The sequence below is a fragment of the Bombina bombina genome, chromosome 1 (assembly GCF_027579735.1).
Source record: "Bombina bombina isolate aBomBom1 chromosome 1, aBomBom1.pri, whole genome shotgun sequence".
Lineage (NCBI taxonomy): Eukaryota > Metazoa > Chordata > Amphibia > Anura > Bombinatoridae > Bombina > Bombina bombina.
Genome location: NC_069499.1, coordinates 362,721,318 through 362,738,762, shown reverse-complemented (window position 1 = coordinate 362,738,762; position 17,445 = coordinate 362,721,318). Strand labels below are relative to the sequence as shown.

At 36.7% G+C, this 17,445-nt stretch overlaps 1 protein-coding gene across 1 annotated transcript in view; it reads right to left on the bottom strand.

Moving 5' to 3' along the window:
• UBXN4 (UBX domain protein 4) overlaps nucleotides 1-15,972 on the bottom strand; it is a 104,917-nt gene extending 88,945 nt beyond the window's left edge. Inside the window, exons 1-6 of the mRNA XM_053698248.1 lie at nucleotides 15,868-15,972; nucleotides 14,817-14,845; nucleotides 13,281-13,399; nucleotides 12,706-12,868; nucleotides 12,515-12,617; nucleotides 5,455-5,509 (exon numbers count right to left, since the gene is read on the bottom strand). Of these exons, the coding sequence (XP_053554223.1) occupies nucleotides 5,455-5,509; nucleotides 12,515-12,617; nucleotides 12,706-12,868 (321 nt within the window). The 5' untranslated portion in view covers nucleotides 13,281-13,399; nucleotides 14,817-14,845; nucleotides 15,868-15,972. The remainder of the gene's footprint in view (nucleotides 1-5,454; nucleotides 5,510-12,514; nucleotides 12,618-12,705; nucleotides 12,869-13,280; nucleotides 13,400-14,816; nucleotides 14,846-15,867) is intronic.
• Between the last annotated feature and the right edge of the window lie 1,473 nt (nucleotides 15,973-17,445).

Below are 17,445 nucleotides of genomic sequence, written 5' to 3'. Positions count from 1 at the left end.
CCTCTACTGATTCTCGTTTCAGTACTGGTTTGGCTATCTACTATATGTAGATGAGTGTCCTAGGGTAAGTAAGTCGTATTTTTATTTATGACACTCAAAGCTATGGTGGGCACTTTATATGTAAAGTTCTAAATATAAGTGTTTAAACTTATATTTGCCATGATTCAGGATATTCAGTATTCCTTCATTCAGACTGTCAGTTTAATTTTTTTTGGAAAATGCATATGAATTAAATATTTTTCTTACCTAAATTTTCAATTGACTTTTTTCCTTTAAATTGCGGGCTGTTAGGCTCGCGGGTGCAAAAAATACTAGAATTTATTGCTTCATTTTTGGTGCGAGATTGACGTTTGTCTGACGTCAATGACGTCATTTCCAGCGTCGTAGTTGACGCCGGATGTTTTCACGTAGTTGCGTCATTTTTGGCTCTCGTGTTTGTTGCAGACGTTTTTGGCGCCAAAAAATATGTGGGCGTCATTCTTGGCGTCAGATTTATAACATTATTTAAGTCTCATTTTTTAGTTGCTTCTGGTTTCTAGAGGCCTGTTCTGTTTGCATTTTTTTCCCATTCCTGAAACTGTCATTTAAGGAATTTGATAATTTTGCTTTATATGTTGTTTTTTTCTATTACATATTGCAAGATATTTCAAAAACTGTTCCTGTATCAGAAAATGCTGAGGGATTCCTGATGACTGATATCAGTCCTACCAAAGCTAAGTTAATTTATTTTAATGTTATGAATGTTTATCTTTAGCTATGGTTTGTAATAAGTTATCATGATAAACTTTTACATGCAGAGTCCATTAGTATTTATGCATTATATATTGCTATTCTTTTTACATCTAATGTACAAGATATACTTAGGAATTTTTAAGAATATTTTTCTGATTCTATTCTAAAGGCTTTGTCTGACATCCCGCCTTCTAATACAATTTTTAGGTCTTTTTTAAACTTCTCATTTAGTTGATGAAGTTTCAAATGACCAACAACATACTGAATTATCCTTCTCTGATGGTGTTTTTTCTCATTCAGAATTTTCTTCATCAGATATTGACACTAACAAATCTACTTTTTTTTTACATTCGTTCTTTGTTGAAAAGGTGTTGATTATTTTGGATATTGAAGTAACTAGTTCTTTTGATTTTAAGACTAGCTAACATTTTAATTCTGCTTATTAACCTTCTGTGGTTTCTTCAGAGGTTTTTTTCCAGTTCCTGATACTAGGGAATGGAATAGGCCAGGAATTTCTTTAATTCCTTCTTTAAGGTTTTTAAATTGTATTCTTTGCTGGAAGTTAGTTTTAAGTTTTGAGGAAAGATCCCCCAAGTTAATGGGGCTCTCTCTACTCTTGCTAAACATACTATTATTCCTATAGCAAATAGTATTTATTTTTTTCCTTCAGATGGGAAACTTGTATCTTATTTAAGGAAAATGATTTATTTTCAGGTACTTTTCTTAGACCTGTAATTTATTTGGCTGATGTTGCAACTGCTTCAACTTTCTGGTTGGATACTTTAGTGCAACAAGTATCGGATTATGATTTGTTTAGCATTCTTGAGTTGATCAACATGCTAATAATTTCATTTGTGTCGTCATTTTTTTGATATTTTCGCAAATGAGGTTTAATCTATGTCTTTAGCTATTTTAGCTAGAAGAACTTTGTGATTTCAATCTTGGAATTCTAATTTGATTTCTAAATTCCATATTTCTTTTTTTCCCAAGGTAATCAATTATCTGGTTCACAATTGGATTCAATTCTTCAACTGTTACTCTGGGCTTCAAGATTGAGTTCTAAGACTAAATTTTAAGCTTATATTAGTTTTTGTTCTTACTATGGAACGGAATCCTAAATTCTTCCCCAAGTAACATGTTTATAATTGGAAGTTTTCTTCATTCAATTTAAGCCATTTAAAAGATCAAAGTCAGCTCCCCAAATTTGCATGTAGGTGCGGTTCTTATTCCAGCTTAGCTGGTAAGGGGCAGGTTAAGACTTTTTTTTTAAATTTTGGTTCAATTCGGTCCAAACCTCTTAGATTTGGGTACAGAATAGGATTCAGAGTAAAACAGTCTGTGAGAAGTCTTTTTTTCTCTAACATATTCCGGCTATTCCAGTAAGGCTCACACTTTCCTGAAGTGTGTTTCAGACCTGTATGTATTGGGTACTTGTGAAGCGCGGCTGGTCACCCGTTGGGGCTCAAGGCGCTGCTCAGACCTGGAGTTTTCTGGGGTATTTATACCAGTTCCATTTTAGGAACAGGGTTTGGGGGTTTTATTCAAAACTATTCATTGTCCCAAAGATAGAAAATCTTTTTGAATTATCATATAAGTGTACCATCTTTTAGAATGGTGTTTATATGGTCTATTCTGCCTTTTTGGTCAGTAATGGCATTATTTGTTTACAATAGATACAATAGATGCATATCTTCATTTTCTGTTTTCATTCAGATTATTTTCATTTTCTGAAATTCTCTTTTTTTGACAAGCATTAACAATTTGTTGCTTTTCCTTCTGGTCTAGTGACAGCTCTAAGAATCTTTTCAAGGTTCTCAGTGTTTCCTTATTTGGACGGTCTCGTGGTACTGGCTCAGTCTTTTCGTTCTGCAGAATCTCATACGATTCAACTTTTGTTGTTTCTTCAAGACATGGTTAGAGGATCTTTTTATCAAAAGCTCGATTCCTCACACAAGGGTCACCATTTTTAGGTTTCCAGATAGATTGTGTCAATGTCTTTGTCTCTAACAGACAAGTGACAATTTTATTGGGTTCCGTTTGTCGGAACCTTCAGTCTCTATTTTTTCCTTAAGTTGCTATATATGCATGGAAGTTTTAGGTCTCATGGCTGCAGCATTGGATTCGATTCCCTTTGCTCATTTTCATAGGAAACCTTTCCAGTTTTTTATGCTGAATTATTGGTGCAGGGATTCTAGGATTTCACTTTTTATATCTTTGAATCCCAATGTTTAACTATATTTGATTTGGTGGTTAGATCACCATCATTTAGTTCTACGGGTCTCTTCGGTTCATTCAACCTGGACCATGATCACTACAGATGCAAGTCTTTTAGGTTGGGAGGCTGTCTGGGGATCTCTGTCAGCACAAGGGGTTTGGAAATCTCAGGAGGCGAGATTACCATTTGATATTTTGGAACTCCGTGCATTTCTCAAAGTTCTTCAGTTTTTGGCTTCTTTTTGAAGAAAGAGACGTTTATTGTTTTTCAGACAGACAATGTCACAACTGTGGCGTATGTCAGTCATCAGGGTGGGACTCTCAGTCCTTAGGCTGTGAAAGAAGTATCTCGGATATTTGCTTAGGCTAAATCTAGCTCCTGTCTAATTTCTGTGGTCCATTTCCCAGGTATAGACAATTGGGAAGCGGATTATCTCTGTCAATCAAGCTTTACATCCGGGAGAATGGTCTCTTTACCCAGATGTGTTTTTTTCAAATTGTTCAGATGTGAGGGCTTCCAGAAATAGATCTGATGGCATCTTATCTAAACAAGGAACTTCCCAGGGGCCTATTCAGGTCCGGGGATCCTCAGGCGGAAGCAGTGTATGCATTGACACTTCCTTGGAGTTATCAATCTGCCTATATTTTTTCGCCTCTGGTTCTTCTTTTTAGAGTGATTTTCAAAATCATCAGGGAGCAATCTTTTGTGTTGCTGGTGGCTCCAGCATGGCCGCACAGGTTTTGGTATATGGTTCTTGTTCGGATGTTCAGTTGCCAATCTTGGTCACTTCCATTTAGGGCCAGACCTTATATCTTAACATTCGTTTTTTTCCATCAGGAACTCAAATTATTAATTTGATGGTATGGAAATTTAACGCTTAGTACTTAGTCATAGAAGTTTCTCTGACTCAGTGAGCAATACTATGTTGCAGGCTCGTAAATCTGTGTCTAGTAAGATTTATTATCGAGTTTGGAAGATTTACATCTCATGATGCTCGTCTCATAAATTCTCTTGGCATTCTTTTAGAATTCCTAGGATTTTATAGTTTCTTCAGGATGGTTTGGATAAGGGTTTTTGTCTGCAAGTTCCTTGAAAGGACAAATCTCTGTTTTTTCTGTGCTGTGTTCACAGAAAAATTTGCTAATCTTTCTGTTATTCATTGTTTTGTTCAGGCTTTGGTTCGTATCAATCCTGTCATTAAGCCAATTTCTCCTCCTTGGAGTCTTAATTTGGTTCTGAGGGCTTTACAGGCTCTTCCGTTTGAGCATATGCTTTCTTTGGACATTTAAATTACTTTCATGGAAAGTATTGTTCCTTTTAGACATCTCTTCAGCTAGAACAGTTTTTTGAATTATCTGCTCTTTCTTGTGAGTCTCCTTTTTCTGATTTTTCATCAGGATAAGGTGGTTTTGCTGTCTTCATTTAAATTTTTACCTAAAGTTGTGAATTCTAACAACATTAGTAAAGGAATTATTGTCCCTTCCTTGTGTCCTAATCCTAAGAATTCTTTGGAAAGATTCTTACATTCTTTGGATGTGGTAAGAGTTTTTAAATATTATGTTGAATCTACACAGATTTCAGAAAGACTTCAAGTCTATTTGTTATCTTTTCTGGTTTTAGGAAAGGTCAGAAGGCTTCTGTCATTTCTTTGGCATTTTGGTTAAAGTTTTTTTGATTCTTCATGCTTATTTGGAGTCGGGTTAATCCCCGCCTCAGAGGTTTACGGCTCATTCTACTAGGTCAGTTTCTACTTCCTGGGCTTTTAAGAATGAAGCTTCTGTTGATCAGATTTGCAAAGCAACGACTTGGTCTTCTTTGCATACTTTTACTAAATTCTACCATTTTGATGTTTTCTCTTCTTCAGAAGCAGTTTTTGGTAGAATAGTACTTCGGGCAGCTGTTTCAGTTTGATTCTTCTGCTTATAATTTCAGTTTTTTTAATTATAAAAATGGAAACTTTTGTTTTGGGTTGTGGATTAATTTTTCAGCGGAATTGGCTGTCTTTATTTTATCCCTCCCTCTCTAGTGACTCTTGCGTGGAAGTTCCACATCTTGGGTATCTGCTATCCCATACGTCACAAGCTCATGGACTCTTCCTAATTACATGAAAGAAAACATAATTTATGTAAGAACTTACCTGATAAATTCATTTCTTTCATATTAGCAAGAGTCCATGAGGCCCACCCTTTTTGTAGTGGTTATGATTTTTTTGTATAAAGCACAATTATTCCAATTCCTTATTTTTGATGCTTTCGCTCCTTTCTTATCACCCCACTTCTTGGCTATTCATTAAACTGAATTGTGGGTGTGGTGAGGGGTGTATTTATAGGCATTTTAAGGTTTGGGAAACTTTGCCCCTCCTGGTAGGAATGTATATCCCATACGTCACTAGCTCATGGACTCTTGCTAATATGAAAGAAATGAATTTATCAGGTTTTTACATAAATTATGTTCTTAACAGATACTTATTGTAAATGAACATAAATGACAAGGGTTTTCTATTTTACCTGTTCAATTTCCAGCTTCTTTTGCTCCCGTCTCTCTTCTAGCTTCTCTGTTACCCTAAGGAATGTAAACCACAGTAAGCCCATACCTACATTACCGAATCAATGTTCTTCAACAATGGTTATTAGGGCTGCAACTAACAATTGTTTTCATAATTGATTAATTGGCCAATTATTTTTTTGATTAATCGACTAATCGGATAAAAAAAAGAATCAATTTCCTATATTTTAAATAAAATCCACATACTGAGTGTTACAAATATAAACTAAAAGGGACATGAAACCCAAAATAAATATTTCATAATCCAGATAGAGAATACAATTTTGAACAACTTTCCAATTTACCTCTATTATTTAATTTGCTTCATGCTCTTATTATCCTTTGCTGAATGGTTTATCTAAGAAAGCTCAGGAGCAGCAAAGAACCTAGGTTCTAGCTGCCAATTGGTGGCTGCATATATAAACACCGATTGTCAATGGCCACTCATGTGTTCAGTTTCAAACCAGTAGTGCATTGCTGCTCTTTCAACAAATGATACCAAGAGAATGGAACAACATTTGATAATAGAAGTAAACTGGAAATTTGTTTAAAATTGTATGTTCTAAATAAATCATGAAAGACAATTGTTGAGTTTCATATCCCTTTAAGACTAAAACTTTACATTAACACAACTGTTTGTCTAATTTTTAAGCAGCAGAACACATTTTATAATTAAGCAAAGCAAAACCACAAACAGTTTGAAAAGGAGGTAGAACTAGAAAAGGTAGACTATCACTGTTTATAACATTCTATTATTCACTCGTGCAAAACTGTAAACATGTCCACATACTCCTGGCTGACGCTGGCTCTCTGTTTGCAGCTATGCAGCTATGTTGCCTGCAGCAGAGAAGAGGTGCTCAGATGGTGTTTTGGTGTCTGAGATGCATAAATAGGGTTTTGCCAATTTTGCCAAAGTTGGATATTTATCTTTGTTAGCTCTTCAAACAATGCTAAGTGTTTTCCACCTTGACAAGGTGCCTAGCAAACAATGTAATCCTGGACTTCATTCTAACAAAGAAATATCTTGAATATCTATATAAAATTGTAAATAACTAGCTAAAAGGTTATGGACAAATATCTAGTCCTCTGTAAAAATAACAGATATATGCTTATAGAGGTTGAATCTGGTACATATTATCGCAATTAATTAAAAATATTTGAAAAAAAAAAACAATTAAGAAGTCAAAAGCGCTAAGGACTTTATATCCACAACAGGACAAAGCCTTACATATTTATCCATACAGTACATATAATCAGCAATAGCAAGCAATCCGCTAATAATTGTGCAAACAGATAATAGTGCACATCGGTTCAAATAACTCCCATATCTAGGGCTAGGCGTAAACAACAAGTTCAGCACTATATCATGCAAAGCATAGTCCCAAATCACCTGATTTAATATAAACAATGCAAATGAGAACTCTTATTTCTGGGTTGCACTTAAGCCAGGAGTAGTTGTAAACTTATACTGTCCTGAAAAAGTGAGAAGTAAAATGTCTGTAGACGTCCTTTAGGCTAAATACATAAACCATAAAACACAATACAAAGAAATGATGAACAAGTTAAAGTGGAGAGTACACACAGTATAAGCCAGCCAATGTCAGACCTTATTGTTTGAATAGTCAAAAGTACAAGCTTAATAAAGTGTGGGTGGGGCTTGCAACAAATGAGGAAAAGGAAAACTATAAAAAGTGGTCAAACTAGTGCTGTAAATCTCACCCCTTGCTATCAGACCGGGTAATCAGTGTGAGTGACATCTGGGTACAGTGCTGGGACATCCGCTGTTCACTATTTAAGACATCAGCATAGCATCTTCCCCTGTGTGCACCACACAAAACAAATATATAGTAATCCAATTTTCACTCACCCACATCTATGATGTACTTGATAAGACCGCTGGAAATTGGCAGATTTGAGACTTCTGGATAAGGAAGCACAGAGCAGCATGGAGATGCTTCAGCTTCGTAACGCTGCTTGACTCCTCCTGGATACTCCCAATCACATGACCGATGCAGGGCCAATCCACACGTCTCAGGATTCTTGCGTCAGCAACTGTGGGGATATAGTAATCCTGATAGGTTGTGTGCGCTATCAGGCAGATTGTAGTGAGACTCGATCAGTAGGAGCGGACCCATTGTAGCGAGACTCGATCAGTAGGAGCGGACCCTTTGTAGTGAGACTCGATCAGTAGGAGCGGACCCTTGTAGTGAGACTCGATCAGTAGGAGCGGACCCTCAGTTTTGAAGGGATTTCAGGTGAGGAACAGGGTATTGGGGAGGAAGATCAGCCACAACCATTAAATATACCCATTCCTTCAGGGGGTACAAATAGGAGTATACTTAAGGGCTCCAGTAATAAAAAGGGCTAGACCTTGCAACATTCCAATGTGCAGGTTTTTCACAGGGCAAACAGAATATGGCCACCCCAATCACACAAACAGGGAATCAAGAACAGCCCAGGTATTCTTTAAGAGACAAAAACAAAAAGCAAAAGAAGTACCAGTAGACATGGTGATAAATATATCCACTGTCAGATGTTGATCGCAGAGTGCTTAATTATGGTTTAGGGTTTGTTCCATCGAGAAGTTTTGACCTGTTTCAGACAATCCTTGATGTTAAACTTGTACGAGACCTTACGCTCCGCAAGTATTTTTCTGATACTGGCATTTCCATTGATAGATATGGTGATGTTGTACCATGTGTTACTGGTCCTAATGAAGATTTTGACTTTACAGATGCCTGTGCTGTTGTATCCCTTGAGGACCTGCATTATGAAGGTAGAGACCATGATGAAATTACAGGGGGTACAGTTCTGTCCAATTTTAAGTCAAAGTCTACCTTTTATCCTATTCATGTTAGGGGTAAATCCCTAGAGGTTTTCCATCAGCAAGTGCTTGAGGACCTGACTAAGTTGTCCATGGCCATACAAGGTGGACCACACAATCTGACCATGAAAGAGAAGGAAGCACTAACTGCTTTAAAGAACAATGATCAGATTATAATTAGACAGTCAGATAAGGGTGGAAGTGTTGTGATCATGGACAAATCCAGCTATGTGGCCGAGGCCCAACGCCAACTGAATGACACAGACACGTACTTGGAACTTTACGGGACCCTACCCAGAGGTTCTCCTGTGAACTTAGGCACCTTGTTGATGAGGCGATGAAGGATGGGTTGATGAATTATGAAACACCGAACCATTTACTGGTGAGTGACCCAGTTGTCCCCATCTTCCACCACCTCCCCAAGGTTCATAAAAGTGTAGTCAATGTCAAAGGTAGACCCATAGTGGCTGGGATAGGCTCGTTAATGGAACCTTTGTCCAAATGGGTTGACCAATTTTGCAACCTTTGGTTCCCAAACTACCCAGCTACATAAGGGATACTTACCCATGCTTTACATATCATGGAAGGTGTACTTTGGAGGGAAGAGTAAAGCTGGTTGACTGTGGATGTCGTATCGCTGTACTCTTCCATCCCTCATATACATGGTTTGAGAGCAGTAGAATATTTTTTAGACCTACTCTCTGACTTATCTTTTGATATGAAGGAATTGGTGGTACGGGTAGTTAAGTTCCTTTTGGAACACAATTTCTTCATGTTTCAGGGACACTACTACCTCCAGAGGCGTGGAACGGCAACGGGAGCAAAATTTGCTCCCTCCTACGCCAACCTCTTCATGGGGTGGTGGGAGAGGATCCACGTCTATGGAGGTAGTGGTGTGCCCCCTACCCCGTATATCGTCAAATACGTACGCTATATTGACGATTTGCTTATGGTGTGGTCAGCTGATTTCATGCAGGCAATGTAGTTTGTGGAAGGTTTGAATACCAATGATGTAGGCATACAGTTCACCTTTGAGTGGAAGAAGGACATCATTGCCTTTCTGGATATTTCCCAGAAGGGTTTACCATTGGAGGGCAAGGTGGTCTCTGCTCTCTTCAGGAAACCTATTGCTGGCAATAGCTTGCTTCATGCTCGGAGCAGTCACCCTAGGCTTGTCTTTAAGGGCATAGCATAGCCACCCTAGGCTTGTCTTTAAGGGCATATCCAAAGGGCAGTTTATGAGAATGCGACGCAATTGCATCCTAGATGGTGCCTTTCTTGAAGAGAGCAGAGATCTAAGTAATAGATTGAGGGAAAGAGGGTACCTTAAGAACACTGATAGGGCCTTTTTTTGATGTCAATCAAATGGAGCGAAACTCCCTTTTATCTAGAACCCCTAGAAGTAAGAATCTGGAAGCTTTCCCAAAACAAACTAAACCCAAATTTGTTACCTCATTTTCTAATCGATACGATCAAGTATGTAAAATAATCCACAAAAATTTGCCATACTTATGGGAGATAAGAAACTGAGGAGTGCTGTGGAAGAGGGGTGTATGTTTGTTGCTAAGAGAGGAGCCACATTAGGTAATATTCTATCACCAAGCCTGCTTAGAGATGGGAGGGTCCGCAGCTCATGGCTTCATTGCAATGGAACCTATAGGTGTGGGAGACGGATATGCACCTCTTGTGATCACGTCCAAATAGGCAAAACATTTACATCCACACATTCTGGTGAAGTTTTTGACACTAAGGGGTGTGTAAACTGTAAAAGTACATTTGTCATTTACCTGGTTGATTGTACCCAATGTCAGAAATACTACATAGGCAGAACTACTAGGGAAGTAGGCATGTGTATTAGGGAGCACTTATCCTATATAACAGGTGAAAGGCCTTGTTCAGCATTATCTAGAGGTACATAGGCAGGACGTAACACATTTTAAAAAGGAGAGCCATTGAGCAGATCAAGAGAGGACAGGTTCTCTATGCTTTGCAGGCAAGAAATATTTTGGATATTTAGACTTAATAGTCTAATCTCCTTTGGGTTCAACTCAGAATATGACATCATCAATTATTGGCAGAGATAATGGAGTTTAGTTATCTGCTTGCGAAGGTTATTTTATTTATCTACCTCCTGAATGGTATGCTCTTCTCTATCTATCTTTAGGTTCTTAACTAGACGGACGCTATGATAATCCCCTACCACTTATAGCTGCTTGTTTTAATATGAAGGTTCTGTTCAGTCATCAAGGTCTAAGATCTCTGTGTCTAATGTATGTGTTTTCACACATCTGATGATGTTAGTCAGAATAATTTCCTGCTTCTGATTTTTGATTACATCATGTTTGTGTTTATGTTAGGCTGATTGTTTACTCTACATTAGGTAGGAAAATATTATAATTATGCACCATGCTAAACCCCCATTTTCTAAACTGTATGTAACTGTTCCTTTAAGCTGTATCAATCTCCCTAGCCATTTGTTTTTTAATTCAATCAAACAGAGTTTGAGCCTTTAAATTCTGTGTACAGACTTAGCTAATTATGTCTACGATTACGGTCCTTGTGACAAAATTTTGGCCAAGGGTTTTTATCCATCCTTCTGTTCCTGTATGCTTTTAAATGGATGAAATAAAGAGTGATTTTATCTTTCTACTATGAGGCTCGTTTTGGACTTCTTTAACTTCATAAAACACAATACCATGTGCAGGAGATCATTGTAGTAAAGCAGCTGGTGTCGTGCACAGACCAACTAAATGCAATCCAACTAATCTATTATGAGATTTGTTGACAACTATTTTCATAATCGAGTATAACGATTAGTTGTTGCAGCTCTAATGGTTATCTTAAAGGGACAGTATACACCAATTTTCATTTAACTGCATGTAATAGACACTACTATAAAGAATAAAATGCACAGATACTGATCTAAAAATCCAGTATAAAACCGTTTAAAAACTTACTTAGAAGATCCCAGTTTAGCTCTGTTGATGAGGTTAGCTGGAACACCCACTGCAAGTGGTTCTATAGCAAAAAAAAAAAACAGACACTCCCCCCTCCCCCTGCATATGAAAAGACTCTTTACACAAACCGGAGCAAGCTGAAGTCAGTATACATCAGTATTCTCCTAAAACTTTGGGGCTTGGTTAGGAGTCTGAAAATCAGTGCAATGTAATTTAAAAATAAGCAAAACTATACTAAAAAAAAACCACCTGTATAGGCTACATTAATGGATCATCTACAAAACATTTATTCAAAGAAAAATCTAGTGTATAATGTCCCTTTAAGCTCTGAATTTCATACTGACACTGAAAATAATTTTTACCATCAATGAGTGTATATTCATTTTTACAGAATAGGCAAGAATATATTTCTAAAGAATTTATAGGGATACACAATGAGCACTCACATAAGATGCTGGATGATTTGATCACAGGGTACATGATGTCAAAACACAGAGAGTGACTGCTGTCTGCCTATTTTATTGCATTAGGAATCCAAAGCCACAAGTTATATGGCAAATATGAAATGTGCTTGTTTATAAACACAGGTACATGTTTTATATGAAGCATTCTATTACCAGAGCCTATAATGTAGTATTGGTGTAGAAAGTATTTTTTCCCTTTGTTATAAAGAAGAGATAAGATCCACTTGCTTTATATCAGACCAATAATGTACATTTTCTTCTAATATTTCACTCTGTTGTCACTAATGAAATGATCATTAAAAGGGACATTTAGCTTCTTCCAACATTTCACTCTGTTGTCACTAATGAAATGATCATTAAAAGGGACATTAAAGTAAAAAAAAATGACATGCTGAATTTTTTTTTTAGAGCATGTCATTTTAAATCTAATGACCATGTACCTCTATTTAACTCCTGCAAATGGGCATGGGTGCTGTTACCAAGTGGAAACTGCTGCTGGTCCAATCAGCTGTGCTAGTTACATAGCTAGATCCTACGACTGGCCTTTGCGGGGGTTAAACCACAGAGATGCAGGGTCCCTAGTCTTAAAATGACTTGCTCTAATAAATAAGAGCATGTCATTTTTTAACTATAATGGCCCTTTAGCCTTGTACGTTCAGTTTCTCTACTTCACATTGTCAAGAATGTTCAACATTTATAACCCTAAATTGTTTACTTTAAAGCACTTTTTTGCATTTTAGCTACTTCCATGTAACTTTAAGATCAATTCCCACCTCACCTTTGAACCCTTTCTGCAAGGTCGTCATCTGATTTGGATTCTGGTGTTGACTGAATGACAACTTCAGTTGAGTCTTCAGATTTTTCTGTTAGTGCTGCAGAATCTAAAAGAATAAAGTTGTCAAAGCACAAATGAAACACTAACGGCACTGTATACAGCATAAATAATGCGTTTTGAACTAAAACAATCACCTGTGGAAGATGCTGAAGAAGCAAGCTCCATCTCTACCGGTTGCACATTATTAGAAATGTTGTTACATTCAGGAACAGGGCAAGATTGAGCTGAACACTCAACAGGAGGACTTTCCACAAGACTTGAATTTTGCAACAAACCATGATTTTTCTGTGTATGCATCTAGGATTATAAAAAACATGAGTAATGAGGAGTACAGAGACAACGGTTCATTTAACCCATTTTTACAGCAAAGTGGTCTGTTTGACAGTACAGATTTGTGAGACTCAGACATTCTAAAAAAAGTACACTTTAAAATGTAGGCCTATTATTCAGAAAAACCTATATGAACCCCAATTTATGAGACATGCAAAAGGGACAAAATACCACAAGTTTAATAAATGAATTGATAATAAATAATACATTTACTAATAAATTAAGTGATACATTTCAGTAAACAGAAGGCTATTCCCTAGGTAGTCCCAATATCATTCTTTAGGTTCAGACAGCCATAACAGTAATTGTTTGGAAGCACTGTATATGAAAGGCAGTTAAGACGTGTGTGTGATCACCATGAATTTGATAGGTACAGCACCTGTTTCACTTTGGATAACTTTGATATTAGTTCATCAGCAGAAATACTTCCAGCAATTACTTCCAATGGAATTCCATTCTCCCCAATAAAGAAACTAGATGGAACACACACTACAGGATCTGAAAAAAAATCTTGTAAAGGATGCAATAAACTTTGTACACTGTACATGTTCTGTACAGTATATGAACATAATCAATGAGGAGTTTAAATGTCTATTCCGAGTCTTGATCTATATTAATATTTTTTTGTATAACTTAAGATTATAATAATAATAATAATAATAATAATAATAATTGCACAGTTTAACATACATTTGTTTAATGATAATTTGTGCAATAAACATCGAAAAAATGTTAATATTGGCTAAAAATTTTAGCTTGGTGGTGCACCCATTAAAAAGGTCCTGGGGAGAACACTGTATCTAGAGGTTTTCTGTGGGGGAAAAACAGCTCTTCTGATTTGTCTACACAATGAGTTATTCTCTCTATAATCTGTGCACAGTGGAGGATTTTAATATGACTTTTCAACTCCCCATAATTTTAAAAGTTGTTTTTCGCAAGGAAATCAACTTCACCCAGCAGTGATTTAACCTACTCCCAGCTGATGAGTGGCAAAAAACCATGAAATAGCTGTCCTTGGATGGTTCTGTATCACCGTATTAACCCTAGATAATATTAAAAGCTGTGTAGACAGCAATGATGTGGCTAAAAGGGAGAAATTGTGAACCTAATGTTCATATATTACCCATAATCCTTTGCTGTATTGGAAACAATTTATCTAGAGGTTTATTGTGGGAAAAACAAGTCTTATAATTTGTCTAGATTTGTTAAAGGGCTGCACAGTGAAAACATTTTTAAAGTAATTGTCTAACAGGATTTCCACACAACCTTGTTTGCATAGTCTCTTTTATGGCTAGATTTATGTGTGTCCCCAGCTGTTCCAGAGCCAAGTTTAACAATTTGTTTATCCTCTTTTGGTGGTGGCGTAAATTAATAATGCGTTAGAGCATTTTTTTCTCTTTATTGCTGCCTTACATCCTTTTGATTGTGTAGAACAAAAACACATCTCTCTTGAATAACTATTCTCTGGACTCGGGTTTTGACACTCGAACGTGGTAACAGTTTAAAGAAATTATGAGATGCCCTCATAGATTGTATACAATATATAAAAAGTAAAAAAAATGCAAAAGATCCTTTTTAAGAATTCCGGCATCATAACTAAACATATTACTCTGACACTTACAAAATAAATAGTTTTCACTAAACAACATATGCATAAAGCAAGCTAGAGTAGAAAGCTTTACTACAACTTATTACATGAGAGATATGTCTCTAGTCCTTCTCTCAACTGAACTCATTCATGTGAAAGAAACACCAATAATATCCCATGGTACAAGCAGATCATGCAGAAAGCATTTTTAAATGTCCACATAACTACTAGCTACTGCAAAGAAAAGTGTTTCTGTAGTTCCTTTGAGAAGCCAGAAATCTTTAGAATATTTTTAGACACAAGATCTTGCAATATAAAAAAGGATACAGATTTGGGAAAACTGTAGACATGTTTCACTGAAAAATAAAATATATTTAGATTAGAGATTGGTTGTTTTAGAATACCTTACAGCATATAAAATTGTTAAACATCAAATGCAATAAAAAATAAAAACGGCTTTAAACCAGGGCTCTTCAAACTTTTTTTTCCTAAGACCCAGTGCCATGATACTACCACATACTTTCACAACCCTATTTTTATGTTTGGTCTGGAAATTTCTGAAGCATTCTCATATAAAACACACACACTCTCCTACAACACCCACCCACACTCTCATATACCACAAACACACCACACATTCTCATATAACACACACACACACACTAATAACACCCACACATCACAACCCAGTAAACATGGTGTAGCAACCCAGTAATGGGTCCCAACCTGTGCTTTGAAGAATCACGCTCTAAACAGACAGATACGTTCAATTAAATTAAAAGAAATTTAAAAGTAGCCAACTGCATTATAAAATGTATCATTTCAGCAACCTCTGGAGAGCACTACATATGGCCATATGCATACCTGCATATCACCACTTGCACTGTGCACACAGCCTGCACGTAACTAACAAATATGCATACACCTTAGCCCACCAGTGTGCATAAAAATAACATTAAAACTGTAAATTCAATTATACAAACGAAAGATGCGCAAACAAATCCTCATACATTACCCTTGCTTGAAAATAGGTTAAATCAAAACCAGTTTACATTTAAATTGAAACTGGGAAGAATTTTGTGTTTGCACAACTGATTTTGCTGTATTGATGCCCACTGAATAGCAGTGACAAAATAAAGTTGGTTTAGTAAGCACAGAATCATCCACTATGTGCAAAAAAAAAAAAAAAAAAAAAAGGCTACAGTAATCAGAAATATTTATCGCTGTTCTCATTAAAAAGACATTCAACTTGTTACAATTTGACCTGTTTCTATCCAGTTATTTTGCTCTTCAACATAATTCTATTGATAAGTAAACAGTTAGGGAAGGCAAACATGGTAAAGCTACACAGCTCAACAACAAGGTACATAAGACTAACCTTTTGCTGTCAAGTTTGATAGCAACAAACCCATCCGAGGCAGTTGCTTGCACGTTTCATTTTCCCCAGCTCTCTGCCATTTTTGTAGACTGCTCATCATCTCCTGCAATGAAGCATAATAATTCAAATCACCAGGGAAGATCCACGCAGCAACAAAAGAGAATGCACGGTTTAATTGTACATGAATACAACTATGTGATCGATACACTACTCTAGGGGAATGATGACTGCTACCACTGAAGAGTCATTATTTATAAAGCACCAACTTCTATAGTTTCAATCATGAATGATATAGGATGAAACAAGAATTATTCACCCACTCCAGATTTTTTTTTAAGCCACATGCAAATATAATTGTTATTCACACACTGGAGATTTTGCAGTTGTTCATTTTTTATTTATTTTATAAATGTAATATTTCAAGGGAACACTTTTTAAAATCTTCCTTTAGCAAATGATCTGCCCAATAATTCAATACACCATTTATAACATTTAAATACCAATTTCCCTACTTACAACTTGCTTGTAACAATGTTCACCCTCTGCTCAAATCCTTTAAGTATTATATTTTAGTTGAAGTGTGAGGTACATCAGATCAGACCCACCTACCACACGCAAATTCAGCTTCTCCAGCTCTGTATGTGGTAGTTGGGTGAGAGATCTGTGCTATCTTATATTAGAGAGGGCTTTATGTCTTCTAGAAATTAGCATTTGGATGCTTTATGAGGATTCGAAAGCAGAAGTAGGTGGCCACTTGTGCCATTCAGATCTTTTTGTAGCCAAATTGATTCTAGTGAAAGTTCCCCACACTAAGATCTGGATTTGCACAGATCTTAGTGTCTGTTTATCTTTCACTAGCATCAATCCGGCTACGAAAAGATCCGAACGGCACAAGGAGCCACCTACTTTCACATTCAGATCCTCAACGAAGTATCCAAATGCACATCTCTAAATGAACTGGGCGTTGGGTGATGACAAGGGGTTGGCAGCAACAGGGTTTAAAATGGAGTCACGGAAGGTGCACTGGTAGATTTTAAAACGTGGACTACAAGGCCCCTTAAAATGATTATTATATAAACGGATAGATTTGGCATTTAGGAATTCATTAGATACACGCAATCAGCAGGCTGGAATCCAAAAGGTTTAAGCTCTCATGGTTTTAAAGGGAGATGGAAGTAAAGATTGAGGAATGAGTGCCCGGTTTTTAATAATCCTATTAAAAACAGGGGCACTTTCATTTATCAAACTTTAAATTACACTGCTTTTGTTAAAATACTCACCTTTTCTTTCTGCAAGCCGCTCCAGCGCTTCTCCAGCCCGGCATCCTCCAATCACGGCTTCCCCCCCGGGGAATCATTGCCTAAAGCAACACCGTGATTGGTGGAAGGCCGAAATAGTCATTTCTGACATCGGCAGAGGCATGCGACGGTTGGAGGAAGTGCTGGAGCTGCTTGCAGAAAGAAAAGGTAAGTATTTTTTTAAAAAAAAAAAAAAAGCAGTTGAAAATTTAAAATTTTGATGAATAAAGGTGCCCATGTTTTTAATAGGATTATTAAAAACCGGCACTGATTCATCAAA